Raw genomic sequence first — 16,241 nt, 5'->3', positions numbered from 1 at the left:
ATAATGCTTCTTATTCCTGTCTATTATATATTGTCCAGGAAATAACAGTCAAACAAATAATAAATTAGAGGCAAAATTATATTGGTATAATAAATTTAATGAAATAGTTTATATTAAAGATAAAAATAAACTCTATCTATATCCTGTACATAAAACTGGAGGAGTACTCTCTAGTCACAAATGAATAAGTCAAATTGAATTCATGCAAGCGTATTAATAGAGAGGCAGTCAATGTTATTTCCCCCCCCCCCTAATCTTACACCTATTAAATATAATAAAAAAATGGGTGAGAAAAATAAGAACAAATGTACAACATATCTTCTCTAATGAGACGACTGTAAAATTTTTTTATCAATTTAATTCTACTTCTGGTTCTAATTATAAGATCTCATTTATAATTTATAAATGATGTCTTATAATTAGAACCGGAGATAGATTATTTTTTTGGTACGTGAGGATATAAGTAACTTATAAACAAAGTAGTATATTTCTTATAAAAAGGATCAAAGAGAAGGCATCTTATTATATAATATGGACACGAGGGAGTGTATGTGACTTAAAAATTAAAGTTAGAGGGATATGCTGGATATGTTGTGGATGCGTCACTTATTATGTTCAGTATTTGGCTGGGCCACTGGGCAACAAATGGACAAGGACAACAATGCACAGTGTTAATTTGCTACCCAGTGGAAATAAATATACTATATATATATATATATATATCGAAGAATTATTATATTGATGCATAATATATAATCAGTCACCTCAAAATTAATGGAGGCAGTGGCAGATGGATTGAGTTAATGCATAGCGTTATGCGTTGCATTTAATTCAATATTCCACCAAGCTGCTTCCTTCTCCTCTTGCTATGACTCGTCATCATTTCCTATTTGAGTTTTTCTTCATTATCAACTTGCTCTCTCTGATTCTCCTCCTCCTCCTCCTCCTCCTTCATGCTTCCACGTGTTCATTACCCTTTTCTTTCCCCTCTCTGTGAACAACGAAATCATTTCCTTTCACTTTCCCTTTGTGGCCACGTCACTGTTTCTAATTACTACAGCTTCTCCACTCACATATATATATAAAGCCCGCAAGGTGTTGCAGTGTGATGTGAAGTGGATAAATAGGTACGTAATTGCAGAGAAAAGCATGGAGAGTAAGAGAGGAAGCTTTAGAGAAGAAAGTTTGAGGATGGAGGTGGAAGCCATTGATGGGAGTATAGAAGAAACAGTGATAGAGCTCGGGAGTATTGATACACACACTCTTCTTGATGATGCTCACGCGCACTTCAAACACCAAACCCTACCCACCAATTCTCTCTCCCGTCGCCAAATGGCATCCCTCACCGCCCTCTGCGATACTTTATTGCCTTCCGCCGCCGCCTTTGGTGACGACTCTGCTGCCACTTTATATCGGACTTCGGCTTCCATGGCCGGAACACCTGAGCGCGTAGGGTTTCACCACTCTTTCTTTGCCCTGATATTTTAACGCATTTATATTTACTTCAGATGGGTTTTAAGTCAAAATATGTTTATGCATGTAGTTGTAATGTGTCGTGTGGGGTCTATAAAACCAAATGTTATACTACTATTATGCCTTGAGTTTCTACCAGCTACGAATAAATTTTAATACGTATTTCTACTTCTGCATTTTAATCTTTTTTAACATTTTTAGTCAGCATGCGCCTTTTTTTTTTTTAACGGATTGAGGATGTTTACAGTCTATTTGTAGGGTCATTAATGGCTAAGATTGTACCGTACTGTAATCTAGAAAGTCTGCAACTTCTCACAGTGTACTTTATAGGGTTGATTAATTTTAGCATGGGGACCTATAACTCTTATTTAACAAATATATCTATCCTCCGAGATGAAGTAGGAACTTTAATTTGGCACAGTTTCTTTAGAGTTAATGAATAAAATCGCAACTCAGCCCAGCTTTATGCCATTATATTTTTTTTGGGAAGAAGAGCAAATTCTATGATGTTTCCTCTCTAAAGCATTACTTTTTCCTATTAAACTAAAAAGTGAAAACAAAGACATGCAAGAAAAAAATATTCACATACACATCACACACGCACACGCACACGCACAGGGATTATGTCAATATATATATTGTGAAATTAATAAAAAAATTAATTATTATTTTCTTTAATTGTTGGATTAATGGTGCTGTGCGGAATGTGTGTGGGTGCGTTCAGCTAGGGGGAGTGATAAGCAGGAAGCTGCACCATCCAAACACGTGGATGCTGAAGGCCACGCTGTGGCTGCTATCAACGTGGTTTGGGACTCTGATCCTGTGCGGCACAGGGAGCATGTCGTGGGTGTTCCCGTTCTTCCACAGCTTTCCAGATCTGCCTCTGGAGCAACGCCAGCGCATCGTGCAGAACTGGGCTCTCAGTTACTTCCGGCTCCTCCGCATGTTCTTCCGTACCCTCAAGCTTCTCGCTCTCCTCGTCTTCTTCACTCAGGTCTCCTCACCTCTTCTTTTTTTAATCCACAAACACACCATTTTTTTTTTCAGGGATCAAATTTTAAGACACACAAATATTCAACATATAAACTCGTACACACATGAACACAAGTTTAAATTTGTGACCTCTCTCGAAAGAAGATTGATGCCACTAGACTCAGATGAAAGATTATTATTAACGTTGGCCAAAAAAAAAAGAAGATAATTGTTGATATATATATATATATATTCACAGTTAATTTACAACGAAGAGAGTATGAGAAAAACCACTCCTATTTTTTTTAAAAAAATATATTCATGCATGGCCAAAAAAGAAATTAATTAGAATCCTCCATGGGCCATATGTGTATTATTTATAAACAATGGACAAAATGCAATACTAATCTCTCTTGAAATCAAGAAAAATTGACAAGACAATAACAAGCCAAGTAAAAGGTTTTGGTATCGTGAAAAGCTTGGTCTTTGTCAAATCAGGGGCCTACCCTAACTTTTTATTAGAAGGTATGCATGGGCGTCCCTCTTTTCTTTTTTTTTTGGTAGGTGGCGATGAATACATCGGATGAACAAAAAATTAACTAAAATATATACTCTTCTGGTTTTAAATGTAAAACTTTATATTATAAAATAAGTTTTATATTTAAGACCAAAAGAGTATATATTACGTAGGAAAAAAAAATTCTAAGAAGTGAATTAAATATAGATGAAGACATCTAAACGTGATATAGTAGTATACTCGCAATTATTATGGAGTATATATCAATTTAGGCGGCATTTATTGGAACGGAGAAAATGGGGAACATTTTGCCTGACAAGTTGTGAAAATTGAATAAAGTTTTCAAAGCTTAAAAAAGTGGCGTGTACATGAATATATATATATATATATATAAATATATAATATGGAAGGTTATGCGTCATATAAGAGAAGAAGTAATGTGATCGAGGACTTGCCAAATCGACTATGATAGATACTCTTCACCTAATACCTTGCTGAAGCCCTACTACACATATGCAATTAATATTAACTTCAGAATTCCTGCAGTTGGCTGCGTTGGGTGGGCCAGGGCTGATTACTTATGATCGTATAATACTATAATTACCATGCAATTTTTTGTGTCAAACTATTATTTCTTTCTTTCTTTCTTGATCTTCTTCTTTTTTTTTTAAAGTTCTTACAGGGTGTGGACTTTGGTCTGTATTTCTTTATAAAATGTTAAATTCAAAGCGTAGAGGGAAGAAGGAATGAAGATCTAAACAGCAAAGCTATGTATAAGATCTAAAACAAACAACACAGACCTATTACAACAAGGATATCCACAACACATTGACTTTTTAATTAATTGGATTTCACGTGTTTAGTGTCTCCATGTCATACAGAATTACAGATAACCAAATCAATTAATTAGTGTAACATGCTATATATCGAATAATGTGGTCAGTGTTTTTCTGCTAGCTTGGAACCTTGTAACGATACGGGTCTTTCTCCCATTTGCAGTTAGATGAAGCACAAGACAACCCATCATGGAAAGCAATAGGATACGAAGGACCTGATCCAGAGTTCAGAGCCCAATTGAAGAAGGATTTTCTCCGGGCAGCATCAAAAGAAGGAGGCAAAGAACATAAAGACGAAGAGGACGATGACGATGATACTACTGAAAACATCATTGGACCTCTTTACAATGGTCTTGTCCACCTAGATTACCCTCGACACATCACTGCAGATGCTCTTCGACGATTCGGATTCCCGGTCTCTGTCACTCGTTGGAAATCTAAACCTGCCAGTAGTCTATCATCTCCTTCTTCAGTTATCCAATGTGATGCGGTGGTGGTTGGATCCGGATCAGGCGGTGGTGTGGTCGCCGGAGTTCTGGCAAAAGCTGGTTACAAAGTTATAGTCTTAGAGAAGGGAAGCTATACTGCTAGGAACAATCTTTCTCTTCTAGAAGGACCAACCATGGATCAAATGTACCTCTCTAATGGCTTGATTGGCACTGATGATATGAGTGTATTAGTACTTGCAGGTTCCACTGTTGGTGGAGGCTCTGCAATAAACTGGTCAGCCTGCCTTGAAACTCCAAAACATGTTTGCAAGGAATGGTGTGATCAACATGAGTTAGAGTTATTCAAGAGCAAGCTGTACAAAGAAGCCACGAAAGCTGTCTGTGAGAAAATGGGAGTTCAATCTGAGATCAAAGAAGAAGGATTTAACAATGCGATATTAAGAAGAGGGTGTGAAGAAATGGGCTATCCTGTGAGTAATATTCCTCGAAATTCCCAACCAGATCATTACTGTGGCTGGTGTTGTATGGGCTGTAAGGATGGGAAGAAGAAGGGCACATCAGAAACATGGCTTGTGGACTTGGTGAAATCCGGCAATGGAGTGATTCTTCCAGGTTGTGAAGCAGTAAAAGTCTTACACAAGAAAAAGAAAGGCACAGACAGGAAAGTTTCACACGGGGTGGCTTTTGAATATGAATATAAAGGATCTAAAGATTTCTGTGTTGTGGAATCTAAGGTCACTATTGTAGCTTGTGGAGCTCTCTGTACTCCGTCATTGCTCAGAAAAAGTGGCTTAAAGAATCCAAATATAGGGAAGAACTTGCATCTTCATCCAGTAGCAATGGCTTGGGGACATTTTCCAGATTCATCGCCTTCATCAAACGTTTGGCCTGAAGAACAGAAGAAGAGCTATGAAGGAGGGATTATGACAGCAATGTCAACAGTAAATGCAGACTTTGAGAAATCTGGATATGGTGTGGTGATTCAAACACCATCACTACATCCTGGTATGTTCTCGATCCTAATGCCATGGGTTTCTGGAACTGATATCAAAGATCGAATGCGAAAGTTCTCAAGAACAGCTCACATATTTGCACTAGCAAGAGATCAAGGATCTGGGGTTGTTCACTCACCAACCTCTATCAGCTATCAAATGAAGCAAAGGGATGAAAAGAATCTGCAGAGAGGAATAGAGAAAGTACTGAGAATCCTGGCAGCAGCCGGGGCTGAAGAAATCGGAACCCATCACAGTAAAGGAAGGACGTTGAAGGTGAAGGAGGTGAGCTACCATGAATTTGAGAGATTTGTGAAGGAAGAAAGTTCAAGGTCATTGAGAGACCTGTCGACGCCATTATGTTCTGCGCATCAGATGGGAAGTTGCAGGATGGGGACAAGTCCGAAGGAGTCGGTGGTGAACGAGAATGGAGAAACATGGGAAGTGGAAGGGCTTTACGTGGCGGACGCGAGTGTGTTTCCGACGGCTTTGGGTGTGAATCCGATGGTCACTATTCAGGCGATTTCTTACTGTACAGCACAATCTGTACTTGAAGTTCTTCGAAGAAAAAGATGTAAATGAAAACAGGAAGAAGAAGAGGCAATAATTTGTGATATTTCTGTAACTTATTTATGGTGTTTCGGATCAGATAATATGGCTTTGTAAGATTGCCACGTACAAATTATAGAATAAATGTGCATGCTTTGCCGTGGGTGAAATTGACACGTTGAATTCACTAACAATCACGATGCATGCAGTGGTTAATAGATTTTGGGACCATGGCATTTAAAGTGCAATCAAAATTCATAACTTTTTTCCATGCATACGTTGTCTCTTTTATTTGCTAATGACTAGGAAAGTATAAAATAAGATGGGGAAGGGGGAAATACATAATTGCTGTTACCTGTAACCCTGTTACGTACCACTTTTCCTTATTATTTGTCTTGTGGAAAAAGAGATTTTGATCTTTTCTTTTTGTGTGTGTTATTTACACCTCTTTTTTTTAATGTTTCATTTTCAATTCTGCTCCTATTAATTATAGTGAAAGTGAAGAAAAAGGAAATGAGTGAGAGAAAATATATTAATATTTAATTTTCTTCTTAATAATGACAAAAATGAAAGATTTCATCTATTTAATACTTTCTTTACTATGTGAAAAACTCCTACAAATGACAAATAATAAGGAGCAGAGTGATAATTTCTTAGATATTTTTATGGAAAAAATAATGTATCTTTTTTTTCCTATTATGCATGTATATATATTTGAACTTGAATCAAAACAAGGTCTAAAAACTTGAATAAAAAAAAAAAAGAAACGGAAAAATCAGAAATAAAATAAAACTGCAGGATCAGCAATTTAGCGTGGTATGGATCATCGAAGGACTCGATCTTTCAAGAGTGAAACTCAAATATCAAAGTCATATCAATGGGAACCGGATAAAGCCACTTGCTTCTTCCCCCCAACTTGATATTCTTCTCAAAAATTTGGAAGACGAAAAACCATTTGCTCTCAGTTGAAGGGTCAATATCCACACCCAAATCCCCTTTTTAGAGAGAGAGAGAGAGAGAGAGAGAGAGAGCAAAACTCGAGTTTTCTTTTGTGCGATTCTCCAACCCATGAACATGAATGCGCCGGCCCACACATTAATTAAAAGAATGCTTTTAACACTCATTTATTTCTATGAATGAAATTCCAATAGAGTCTGCAAATTAAAACAATGGATCAAATAATAACGGTATAATTCAAACAAAATAAAGCAGGGAACCTAATTCAAAATTAATGTGAACTATAAATTAAGATCTGTAGATTAATTTTTCTTCTTATTTTTTTTAACCATATATGCTCAATATTATGTAATATTAAGTTCCAGAAAAAGTCCATCCTTGAATCCATCCTCCTCTTCTAACACCATTCGGTTTCCAGAATAAACCATATAGACTTGAATTCGAGATTCTGCTCAAAAGTAGTATAACTAACACTGAACCCTATTTAAATCAATTATCGTCATTGAAATGTATCTTGTTTTCTTGAATGAACAAATTGCAAGGTTTATTATTACTACTGAAGATAAGTGGAGCTAGTGGGCAAACTCTACTTAATTAAGCGTGAAATTTATATATAAAAAATCGCTTGGGGTCTAGAGATCTTATCTCCGCCATCATTAATCTCATGACTATCCACTCATGAAAAAACGTTTCCAACTTTAAAAAATATGGAAAAATTACAATCAGGTTCCAAAAAGATATTTAATTACCCTGAAATTTATCGACAAGTGAAGAGTAAGTAATGATAAATTCTAGAGTAGGAAATGACAATATATTCAGGCTGATAACTTGTTATTGGGATTTTTCAGTAATTAAATTCCTTCTTTGAAAACCTCTTGATAATTCTCTCAAAAAAATAATACAATAATATAAAATGCGATCACCCTCAACCCAAACGAGAGGCCGAAAAAGCAGGTCCAAAATTGGACGTCTGTGCCTTCTGAGAAACATCATCGAAGGAGTACTAAGTTGACCAGCTCCAGTTGAAAAGTGATAGTATTTATAAAACCGTCTAATAACACCCTGGCTTAGAATTAATATAGCCATATATTAGTTGCTCTCTATCTATATCTATATATATGTGTCTGCTTGAAACCAATGAAATGGAAGATTCGATAAATTTTTAGGAGACAATATAATTAAGTCTGAGGCAAGAAGGAGATATCACAGGTCAAGGAAGAAGCTAAGATAATGACCGGCTCATCTTCATGGGACCAATTCAAGTTTCTAGTTCGCAGAAACAACAACCAGCCCACCACCAGCATGACGGAAAACGTTCCTGCTATATGCAAATTTCCTGTAATCTTATTTGCAGTCTCAGTCCTATTCTGTTTCGTTTCCTTTGTATTATGTATTGTGGCTGAGATCCTCAGGAATAAGGTGGGTTAAGTAGGTTGCTTTGTTTCTGATCAACTATCATTTCGTTCTCTTGATCTGTTATAAGCTCATATGTTGCAGGAAGATGAGATCAGATGGAACGGAAGGCTGTGTCATGCACCAGTAAGTCCTTCATATTGGTTGGGAATTGCAGCTTTGGGTTGCTTGGCTGCATCTCAGCTTCTGGCAAATTTCATATTCTTCAATCATTCTTCAAAATTAGGCAGAGCTGAGAATCCTGAGTTTAACGTACCTCTTGTTGCCAAGCTTCTGGTTTTGATCTCCTGGTTGGTATAATCTTTTTGCATATCTATTTCCTACTTTAATATATAGCCAAGTTGAGTGTTTCGTGTATTCATGTATTGTGCCAGGGTGGGCTGTTTGGTTGCAATAATAATATTAACAGTGGCGATAAGCATGAGTGGGGAGCAGAATTACGGAGAAGGATGGTTGGAAGGGGACTGTTACGTCGTCAAACCTGGCTGTTTTGCTGGCTCTTCCATTTTGCTGCTTCTTTCCCTGGCTTCCATATCTGCTTCTTCTTTCTCCACCATTCAAATACATCCTAATTAATTCATTTACTTCTTTATATATATATATATATATATATATATTATTTTAAACATGTCTGTGTGTGTGTGTTGTGTATGGTGGACATAGCGGGGATATACCATAGCATTGTTTGTTTTTTTTTTCTTTTGTTCATTGGGATTGCTCGTGCGATGCAAGAAGACTTTTGGGTAATTGATAACTTACTGGCCAATATATATTGTAAAACTTCGTTTATAATCAACCTCTCTTTCTCTCTCTCACACACAAACGAATAATCAATTATTGCAGCGGTGCAGCCCCGCATGCATAACGCATTTATAGTATATATATATTTTAATTAATTTACCTTTTTTTAATCATTATCTTTTTCGTTGCCATCATTTTTCTTATCATTGTTTACAAGAATAATACGGAAAGCATTTATATATTAATTCACAGAGAGAGAGAGAGAGAGAGAGAGATTAAAGACGGGAAACTATAGACTGTGGGGGAAAATTCACATATTCTCCTCATTATATTTATATTTTATTTTTTTTCTAACTCTCAAAAAAAAATTACGTACTCATATGCGCTGATTTTCATAAACACAGGAGAAGAATATTTTATTTCGCCATAAATAAGGCCAATAATGAAGAATGGTAAATTAAATATTTCGTTTCTGATGGCTAGTTGATTGACTTCATTCATCGATTGCTGTTGTTGACTTACTGGTAGTCGCTACCAAATGGGCCATGACATCAAACGTGGCAATTTTTTTACTATTATTACTTAAAGTAGTTAACTAATTTGAGAAGATTAAAAAAAATAAGTTAATTTAGTTATTTGTAATAAATAGATATTGTCTTTTTTAAAATATCCTTACTAATCAAGTGTATTGATTAAAACTACTATTATTAGAAAGATTATGTTGAGAAAAAATGCATAAATATTAGAAGTAAAGTGGATTGGGATATTATATTAAACAAAATTCAAATAACATCTTATATTAATAATCGGAGGTAGTATTATTTACATGTTCATAATAACTTTTTATCATTTACCAATTTATTTATTATTTTATTTCGCGTACAAAAATGTTGAGTTTATGATGGGCCTTACGGTTTCATCAATGAATTGGGCACCATTTACAACCGGCCCACAGTAACACGAATCACAAATAGCCCGACCCGGTAGGCCGAAAATTTTGCCTCTAAAATCCAAAATCAAAATAAAGCGAACTGCCTCTTTCGTCTTTCCATTTCGCGGCATTTGATCTGGTGAGGGGGGCGCGAACGACTACTCGACGCTCGTGCTACGTTATTCTGTTTGGGGTCTAAAATTGTTCTTTATGGTTTGTTTCTATACTTATTGTCGCTGATTTAAGAGTCTCTTCAGTTCCTGATTCTGAGTTCATGGAGAAGAATACTGAGCTCGCTGGCAGTGCATCATCTTCTGCTGGAATAGGATCCAGGTACTTTGATTTGAAAAAGTCCTTCAAGTTCGCTATGCGTTCTTTGCTCACTGCCTGCTCAAAGGAGGTATGTAATCCTGCTTCTTTTACTTCCCTTTTTTAATAAGCTCCTGCTTCGATTTCCCCCCTTTCTGTGAGAAATTGAAAGAGCTGTTTACAGCATTTCTTTTGTTGCATAAATCATCAAAAATCAAAATGGTTATATATTGATATTATGAATTCATGCTGTTGTCTGGATTCAAAGGAATTTGACAAAGCTTTTCTGAGATTCACAACCGCGGAAAAAGAATGGCTTCATCGCCTCTATCTTCAGGTATAATCTCTGGATATTAATATAGCTCACAGAAATATATCTCAAAATTCTGTAGGCATTTGACATTGGCTGCTGTGTTGTTTTCTCAATCTTCTATTTTGAATCTGGGCGGTTATTCTGGAGGATTTGAATTAGTGCCTTAGACATATAGTCAGATAAAAATGTATACTGACCGTCTCTGCATAAATCTTGCAAAGTTCAAGGGGTCACATTGTCAATGGAAAATAACCTATTCATATTTGTCACCCACTTAATATTAAATAAATAGATTAGGATAGAGTTTTCATCAGAAGGAAATTATGTTGGCAAACGTTTTTCACACATGTAAAAAGCCTCAGATGTGATTACCAGTAAAAAATTTTGTAACATGAAATATAAGATGCTGGTAGATATTCGTTTTCACTTAATATTTGGATTTTAAATTGTCAAGAAAACTATATTTTTTATTTCTCATGTATTATCTTAAAAAAACGACATGTCTAGAGATGCTAACGCCTTTCAACGGATCAAACTTTTCAGGTCATCACTTCATTGCATGAAAATATAGAGGTATGTAATGTTTGTTATAACTGTTAACAACGGTACTTTTGTCAATTATAGTAGATTATGTTCCTTCTCTTTTAAGATATGAGGACGCTAAGGGAAGAATTGGGTACAGTTTTGTGATTTCTATGCTTTTGCTTTCGTTTATGCCTCTCTCTTGACTTGATACTTTTCATCATCGAATTCCTGGATTTTTTTTTTTTTTAAATTTATAGTCATTGTAGTTAACTTTACTAGAAATGATATAATTTGAAATTCTTTTTGGCTCTAGGCATCCATTTATTGTAAATGATTCATAATTTAATACAGACTCTCCCCTCTTCAAATTCTCTATTTATTTATTCTGCAGGGCATCGGAGCATTAGGCTCTCTTTTATTTGTTTATTATTTTCTGGCCTTCATTCGCATTTCGTGGGTTTTTCCTTTGAGACATGACGGACAGAAAACAATGTGGTCATGTCTTGGTTGGTCAATACCATGCACAATGATGTTGAATAGAACGTTGTGTTCTATGACGCTGCTAACAACATCGAATGTTTAAGATGCAGCTTTCCATTTCAGTTTATTCCTAAAGGAAATATGAATCCTGTTCGGCAAAGTCAAATTTTTCAGATACAATGGAATAATTTTGAAATCAAGCCGCTTTTGATAGAGTGCACTTAAAAACAACTTGGGTGGCTTTTAAAGAATTTTAGCCGTCTATGGCTTTGTTATTATGTCATTTTTATGCTACAAAGCTGAAATCTGAATTCTGTGTCAAATCAATTTTTACAGGCTGAGTTTGAGTCAATCTGTCTTGAAACGCAGGTATGACTTTGGCTTTGTATTTATTGTGTTATTTTTTTCTTTGATCTTCTTGTCATCTAGGTCCAAGTTGTGTGGCAATCACGTAACAGAATCCAGTTAGGCTTTCTCATATCAAAGTTATCGTTCTTGGACCCATTCAAGTAGTTTTATAAAAGTACGAGGTGCAAATCCGTGCCTTCATATCAGCATCATCAATATACCATCAATCAATATCAATATGATGCGTTGCTTACAAGCTGCGTACAATGCAGTTCATTCATTAGATTTCATACAGTGCACAAGAGGCCCCGTAGTTTACAGTAATTCCTGGTAAATCCTGATTTACTAAACATAGGCCAGTTCATTGTTACAGACTACTTAGGTATTGTGGATGAATTTGATATCAGTAGTGGTGCTCACAAACTGTTAGGCTCTGGAGTCTGGACAGTTATCTGGACAGTTGAATCATAACACTCTTACAGTATTAGTGTATGGATACAGGCATGCATGCAACCATGTTCAAACTTTGTCATGTTGCTCTCTTATGTAGGTGGGGGCCACTCTTGATGCTGTAGAGGAAATGGTGGAAGAGCAAGAGCTGGATCCTTTGTTCTCAAATAAGTACGTGTTATCTAATTTGGTCAGCAGCATATCTGTGCGTAGTTGGATAAGGTTGATTAGATCAAGTGGTTCGTTAAAGTTTTGAAGTATCATTCTTGATGCGAGATTGTCCTGTTTGAAAGAATCGATGCATTTTAGCCTTCAAAGCAACATCAGTGTAGCTCAACATGGTGATTCGAACACTATGGGGTTTTCCGTAGTTGTTCTCTCATCTGAATCTCTCGACTATTTATGTAGAGTTTTTTCCTTGTTGTTTTTACTCTGGGACTTGTGCCAATAACTTCCTGCTTCCTATATTATTTATTGCCATCACAATCTGTTGATAATTTGAACTCAGTAGAGGTGCTTTGTCACAATTGCAGGAGTAATGTCATGGATGTGGTTGAGGATCTGTCCACTGCGAATAAGAATGAAATCCAGCAGTTGACGCGTATTATAAAATTGGTTAGTTGCTGTATGGCATTATTGATTCTCTAATGCTCATGAAGTTGTATGCTCTAATTGAATAGAAAATGAACGATTTCATGACTATTGACCGGTTGGCGGAACTTTTTTTCTTTCCCCCCAAACATTTTTATCAATTTTTCATCCTGCTTGCTTACCCTCTCAACCTGCGTAAATGGATAAAGTGCTCTCACTTTTGGGTTCCTTTTAACTTTAGCATCTCCCAGTAGCGTGCCATCAGTTCCTAGGAATTCTTTTTCCTGTAGCTTTTTGGGAACGTGAAGCTCAGAAGTGGAGATATTTTCCTGGGGATCATTGTCTTTTGTTTCCTTCTGATACTGTTATTACCTTCCGCCCTAATTTCCAAAAGAGATTTATTTATTTATTGGTAAAGTTGGAAGTGATCAACAAAGTTTCTCCTTCTTGTTGGATGCCTTGGAAAAAAAAAAAAGTGTAATTGAGGTGTGATTCTTTAGTGGCACTGTATGTATGATGAGCCTCCTGCTTAATTGTGCTTTTCAACATGAAACGTTCTATTCTTGTCAGCCTCTACTTGCAGTGAAGTGTTATAAAGGCAACCGCGTATCTTAAGGCTCGCTTTATTCACATCACTGTGTTTTTATAATAAAATGAAAGTGTCGAGGCAGTTGTTTCTAGTGCTGAGCAGACCATATCTCCGACTTGGAACAAAATGAACTCAGCCACGCCATAAAAATACAATCGATCTTTGATTATTTTGGAACTGGCTTATGTCCTAGGTTCTGGTTATGCTGGCCCCGGCAAACACTTGAACCTGTCAGTTACTTGTGTTTTGGCCTCATCACCTGTTGCTCTAATCACTTTTCTATTTTTAGGGAGAGGAACATAATAGTAGGATTCGCACACAGTTGCAACTCCTCAGAGAAGGCAGACAAGCAATGTCTGGTGTATCAGATGCTATTGAGAAGGTATGTGTCGAAACACAAGACCCTGACCATTTGAGCACAAATTCCACAGGAACATGAATCTGTATTGATTGAAGGGAAAAGTCATACACACCGATTCTGGATCCTAACAGGGCCCAATATTTATAGGCATCCGGAAATACAATGAAAGGCTAAGTAAGCCTAAGCCTAAGCCTAAGCCTAAGCGCAGCGAAATACAATGAAAGGCTAAGTAAGCCTAAGCCTAAGCCTAAGCCTAAGCGCAGCGTTTTACTAACATCTACACAGAAAATAAATTATCCTATTTTCTACAGTATGATTGTTTGAGTTACATTGTAAGCCAATCCATTCCTCAAAATCTTAATATTTTCTGCTTCCTTTTTTCTTTGCCTGACTCATGTAGCGGCTCATTCATTTTTTGCATCTATGCTTAAATAGCAGTTCAGGAGCAGGAATTTAACTTATGGAGCCAACCGATGCGAAGAGATTCAAGATATGTAAAACCTCCTTAGTACATCTTCTGTTATATTTACCGAAGTTCTTCTTCTGGGTATCATTTGCCTATGCATTCATGTATATTGTTCCAAAGCTTCTAAAGGCGTTAGTCTTGGAATGTCAAATATTAGCAGAGAAATCCCTTGTTAGCGGTATCATTATTAGGGTCCAGTGCTATGAGTGGTTCGTATTGTAACGAAAAGCAGAGAATCTTTCTGTTAATCATAGTGTCGCTGAGTATTGCCTTTGTGGACCTCAACGCGCGTGACATTGAACAGGTCTCCTTCGTGGTGCCATGATATGATGAGCTTTTTAGTAATTGTGGAAATGCAATTTCATGATTTGCTTTATTGCTTGTTTATATATTGACTCTCAGGGAAACGTGTCGAATCTGACACATGCCGAATATTGCCCACTCTGGTTCAACAGTGCGTAATAGCAATGGCAAGAATGAGGCCAAGTCAATCGATAGCTCAATCTTCATGACATTCCTCTTTAACTGCAACATTAATATGTGGTAAATCATGGCAGGATGGGAACCTGAAGTTCAGTGTGGTATCTTAGAGGTTTCCTCTTCCTCTTTTTACACTGATTACTAGGTCTGTCATTATTACTCAATGTTTTCTTGTTTTTATTGCTTTTCCAAGATGAAAATTTAAGTCCAGTTTTATGGAATTCATTTAGAAATAAAATAGATAGCGATGCATGCCTTTTTCCCCCTTTAATGAAAAGCTAAGTGTCTTTTGTTTGTGGGAAAATTATTGTAGTTTCAAAAAAAAAAATGTAATTATTGAAATATCTCATAACAGGTGAATGATAAGTTCTAATATAAGAAATAACAACAAAGTTTATGTTACTCACTTATCATTAAATTTTTTTAATAATTATATTCTTTTCTTAGGATTTCACTTCCTCTTCGTTTTTTAATCACCCCTTTGCCACACATTACATGACATTCTTTATCTTCTTCGTACGAGAATGAAAGAGGAGCAGTGTTCCAATTATTTGAGGACCATTTTCCTTTCTTTATCTTCACAGCTCATTCCCTCATTGGTCATCACCACGTTAGCTTGTACCCACGCTCACGAGAGGTCAAGAGCTATCCGCATGCTTCATATGAAAAATACGAGTTCTTACACATGCACATGCTTCCAATTTAAAAGGAATAAATATCTTATTTCTTGATAGTTGAGAGACACTCGTGTACTATTCACTATACCACTTCTTTAGGGAGCCCGTTTTAGCCTCCAGTTTATGATGATTCATTAATTCATTACACATCTTTCGTCTTGCTTTTTTTTTTTGGGGGGGGGGGTTGGGGGTGGATAGAAAAAAAAAAAAAGAACTTACGATAAGGGAAAGGGAATTGTAGTTATTACACCCATTAATTGATACCTGAAGTGTTATGTGCATGAACACAAATTATATGATATTTTATAATTTATATTAATGTAAAACTTATAATAAACAATTATTATTCATTTGTCCTGAACAGTTAGCTGATTCCTTGGCAAAAAGGGTCTATCTAGTTCTGAAATTTTGACCTCTTGCCCGCAGCAGTTGAGAACTTTGGTGACCAATGGCTGTTTTGTGTGTTTGGCTTAGCCCTCTTTTGTAACCAAAAGAAAAAAAACAGATTTTGTGTAATTGACGTGTAATTCAGAAATAATTTGTTAAAATACAAATGTATGAATACATAGGTAATCAAATCACAGATTTTTCTCTTTCATGTAAGGAAGCATGGGTACTAAATTTGGCCATTACAGATTGACCTTTACACTTTTCAAAAAAAAAAAAAAAACTCGAATATGTAACGAAATATTAACAAATACTATCTCCGCTCTTAATTATAAAAACCAGTTGATTAATTTAAAAAGATTAAGAAAGTAAGTTGAGTTAATTATTTGTCCTAAATAGGTGTTGTCTTTCCTAAAATATCCTTACTAATCAAGT

General features: G+C 36.0%; 2 protein-coding genes and 1 long non-coding RNA gene across 7 annotated transcripts; all 3 read left to right on the top strand.

Annotated features, from left to right (window-relative positions):
- Positions 1–1,015: 1,015 nt before the first annotated feature.
- Positions 1,016–6,063, top strand: LOC114749316 (long-chain-alcohol oxidase FAO4A-like). Its single transcript, XM_028937808.1, has 3 exons — positions 1,016–1,449; positions 2,198–2,467; positions 3,962–6,063. Exons 1-3 carry the CDS (start codon positions 1,150–1,152, stop codon positions 5,819–5,821), a joined length of 2,430 nt encoding a protein of 809 aa, XP_028793641.1. The 5' UTR covers positions 1,016–1,149; the 3' UTR covers positions 5,822–6,063.
- Positions 6,064–8,066: 2,003 nt separating this feature from the next.
- On the top strand, positions 8,067–8,664 carry LOC114749317 (uncharacterized). Its single transcript, XR_003740541.1, has 3 exons — positions 8,067–8,164; positions 8,243–8,448; positions 8,533–8,664. It is a non-coding gene; the product is annotated as an uncharacterized LOC114749317 (long non-coding RNA).
- Positions 8,665–9,958: 1,294 nt separating this feature from the next.
- Positions 9,959–14,980, top strand: LOC114749363 (uncharacterized). Of its 5 annotated transcripts, XR_003740550.1 has the most exons (9): positions 9,959–10,230; positions 10,408–10,476; positions 10,996–11,025; positions 11,794–11,826; positions 12,356–12,426; positions 12,783–12,870; positions 13,725–13,817; positions 14,232–14,566; positions 14,665–14,980. XR_003740550.1 is itself a non-coding variant. In XM_028937873.1 (8 exons), the coding sequence occupies exons 1-8, from the start codon at positions 10,105–10,107 to the stop codon at positions 14,292–14,294; spliced, it is 564 nt and encodes a 187-aa protein (XP_028793706.1). In that variant the 5' UTR covers positions 9,959–10,104; the 3' UTR covers positions 14,295–14,638. The 5 variants fall into 5 exon arrangements, 4 of the variants coding, with proteins under 4 accessions (XP_028793706.1, XP_028793705.1, XP_028793704.1 ...); XM_028937873.1 differs by lacking the exon at positions 14,665–14,980 and having other exon boundaries at positions 12,789–12,870; positions 14,235–14,638; XM_028937872.1 differs by lacking the exon at positions 14,665–14,980 and having other exon boundaries at positions 12,789–12,870; positions 14,232–14,638.
- Positions 14,981–16,241: the final 1,261 nt, after the last annotated feature.

This window comes from Neltuma alba, unplaced genomic scaffold (assembly GCF_004799145.2).
Source record: "Neltuma alba isolate B1F8T4 unplaced genomic scaffold, ASM479914v2 tig00006019_pilon, whole genome shotgun sequence".
Taxonomy (NCBI): domain Eukaryota; kingdom Viridiplantae; phylum Streptophyta; class Magnoliopsida; order Fabales; family Fabaceae; genus Neltuma; species Neltuma alba.
This window is presented reverse-complemented; position numbering and strand designations above follow the sequence as displayed.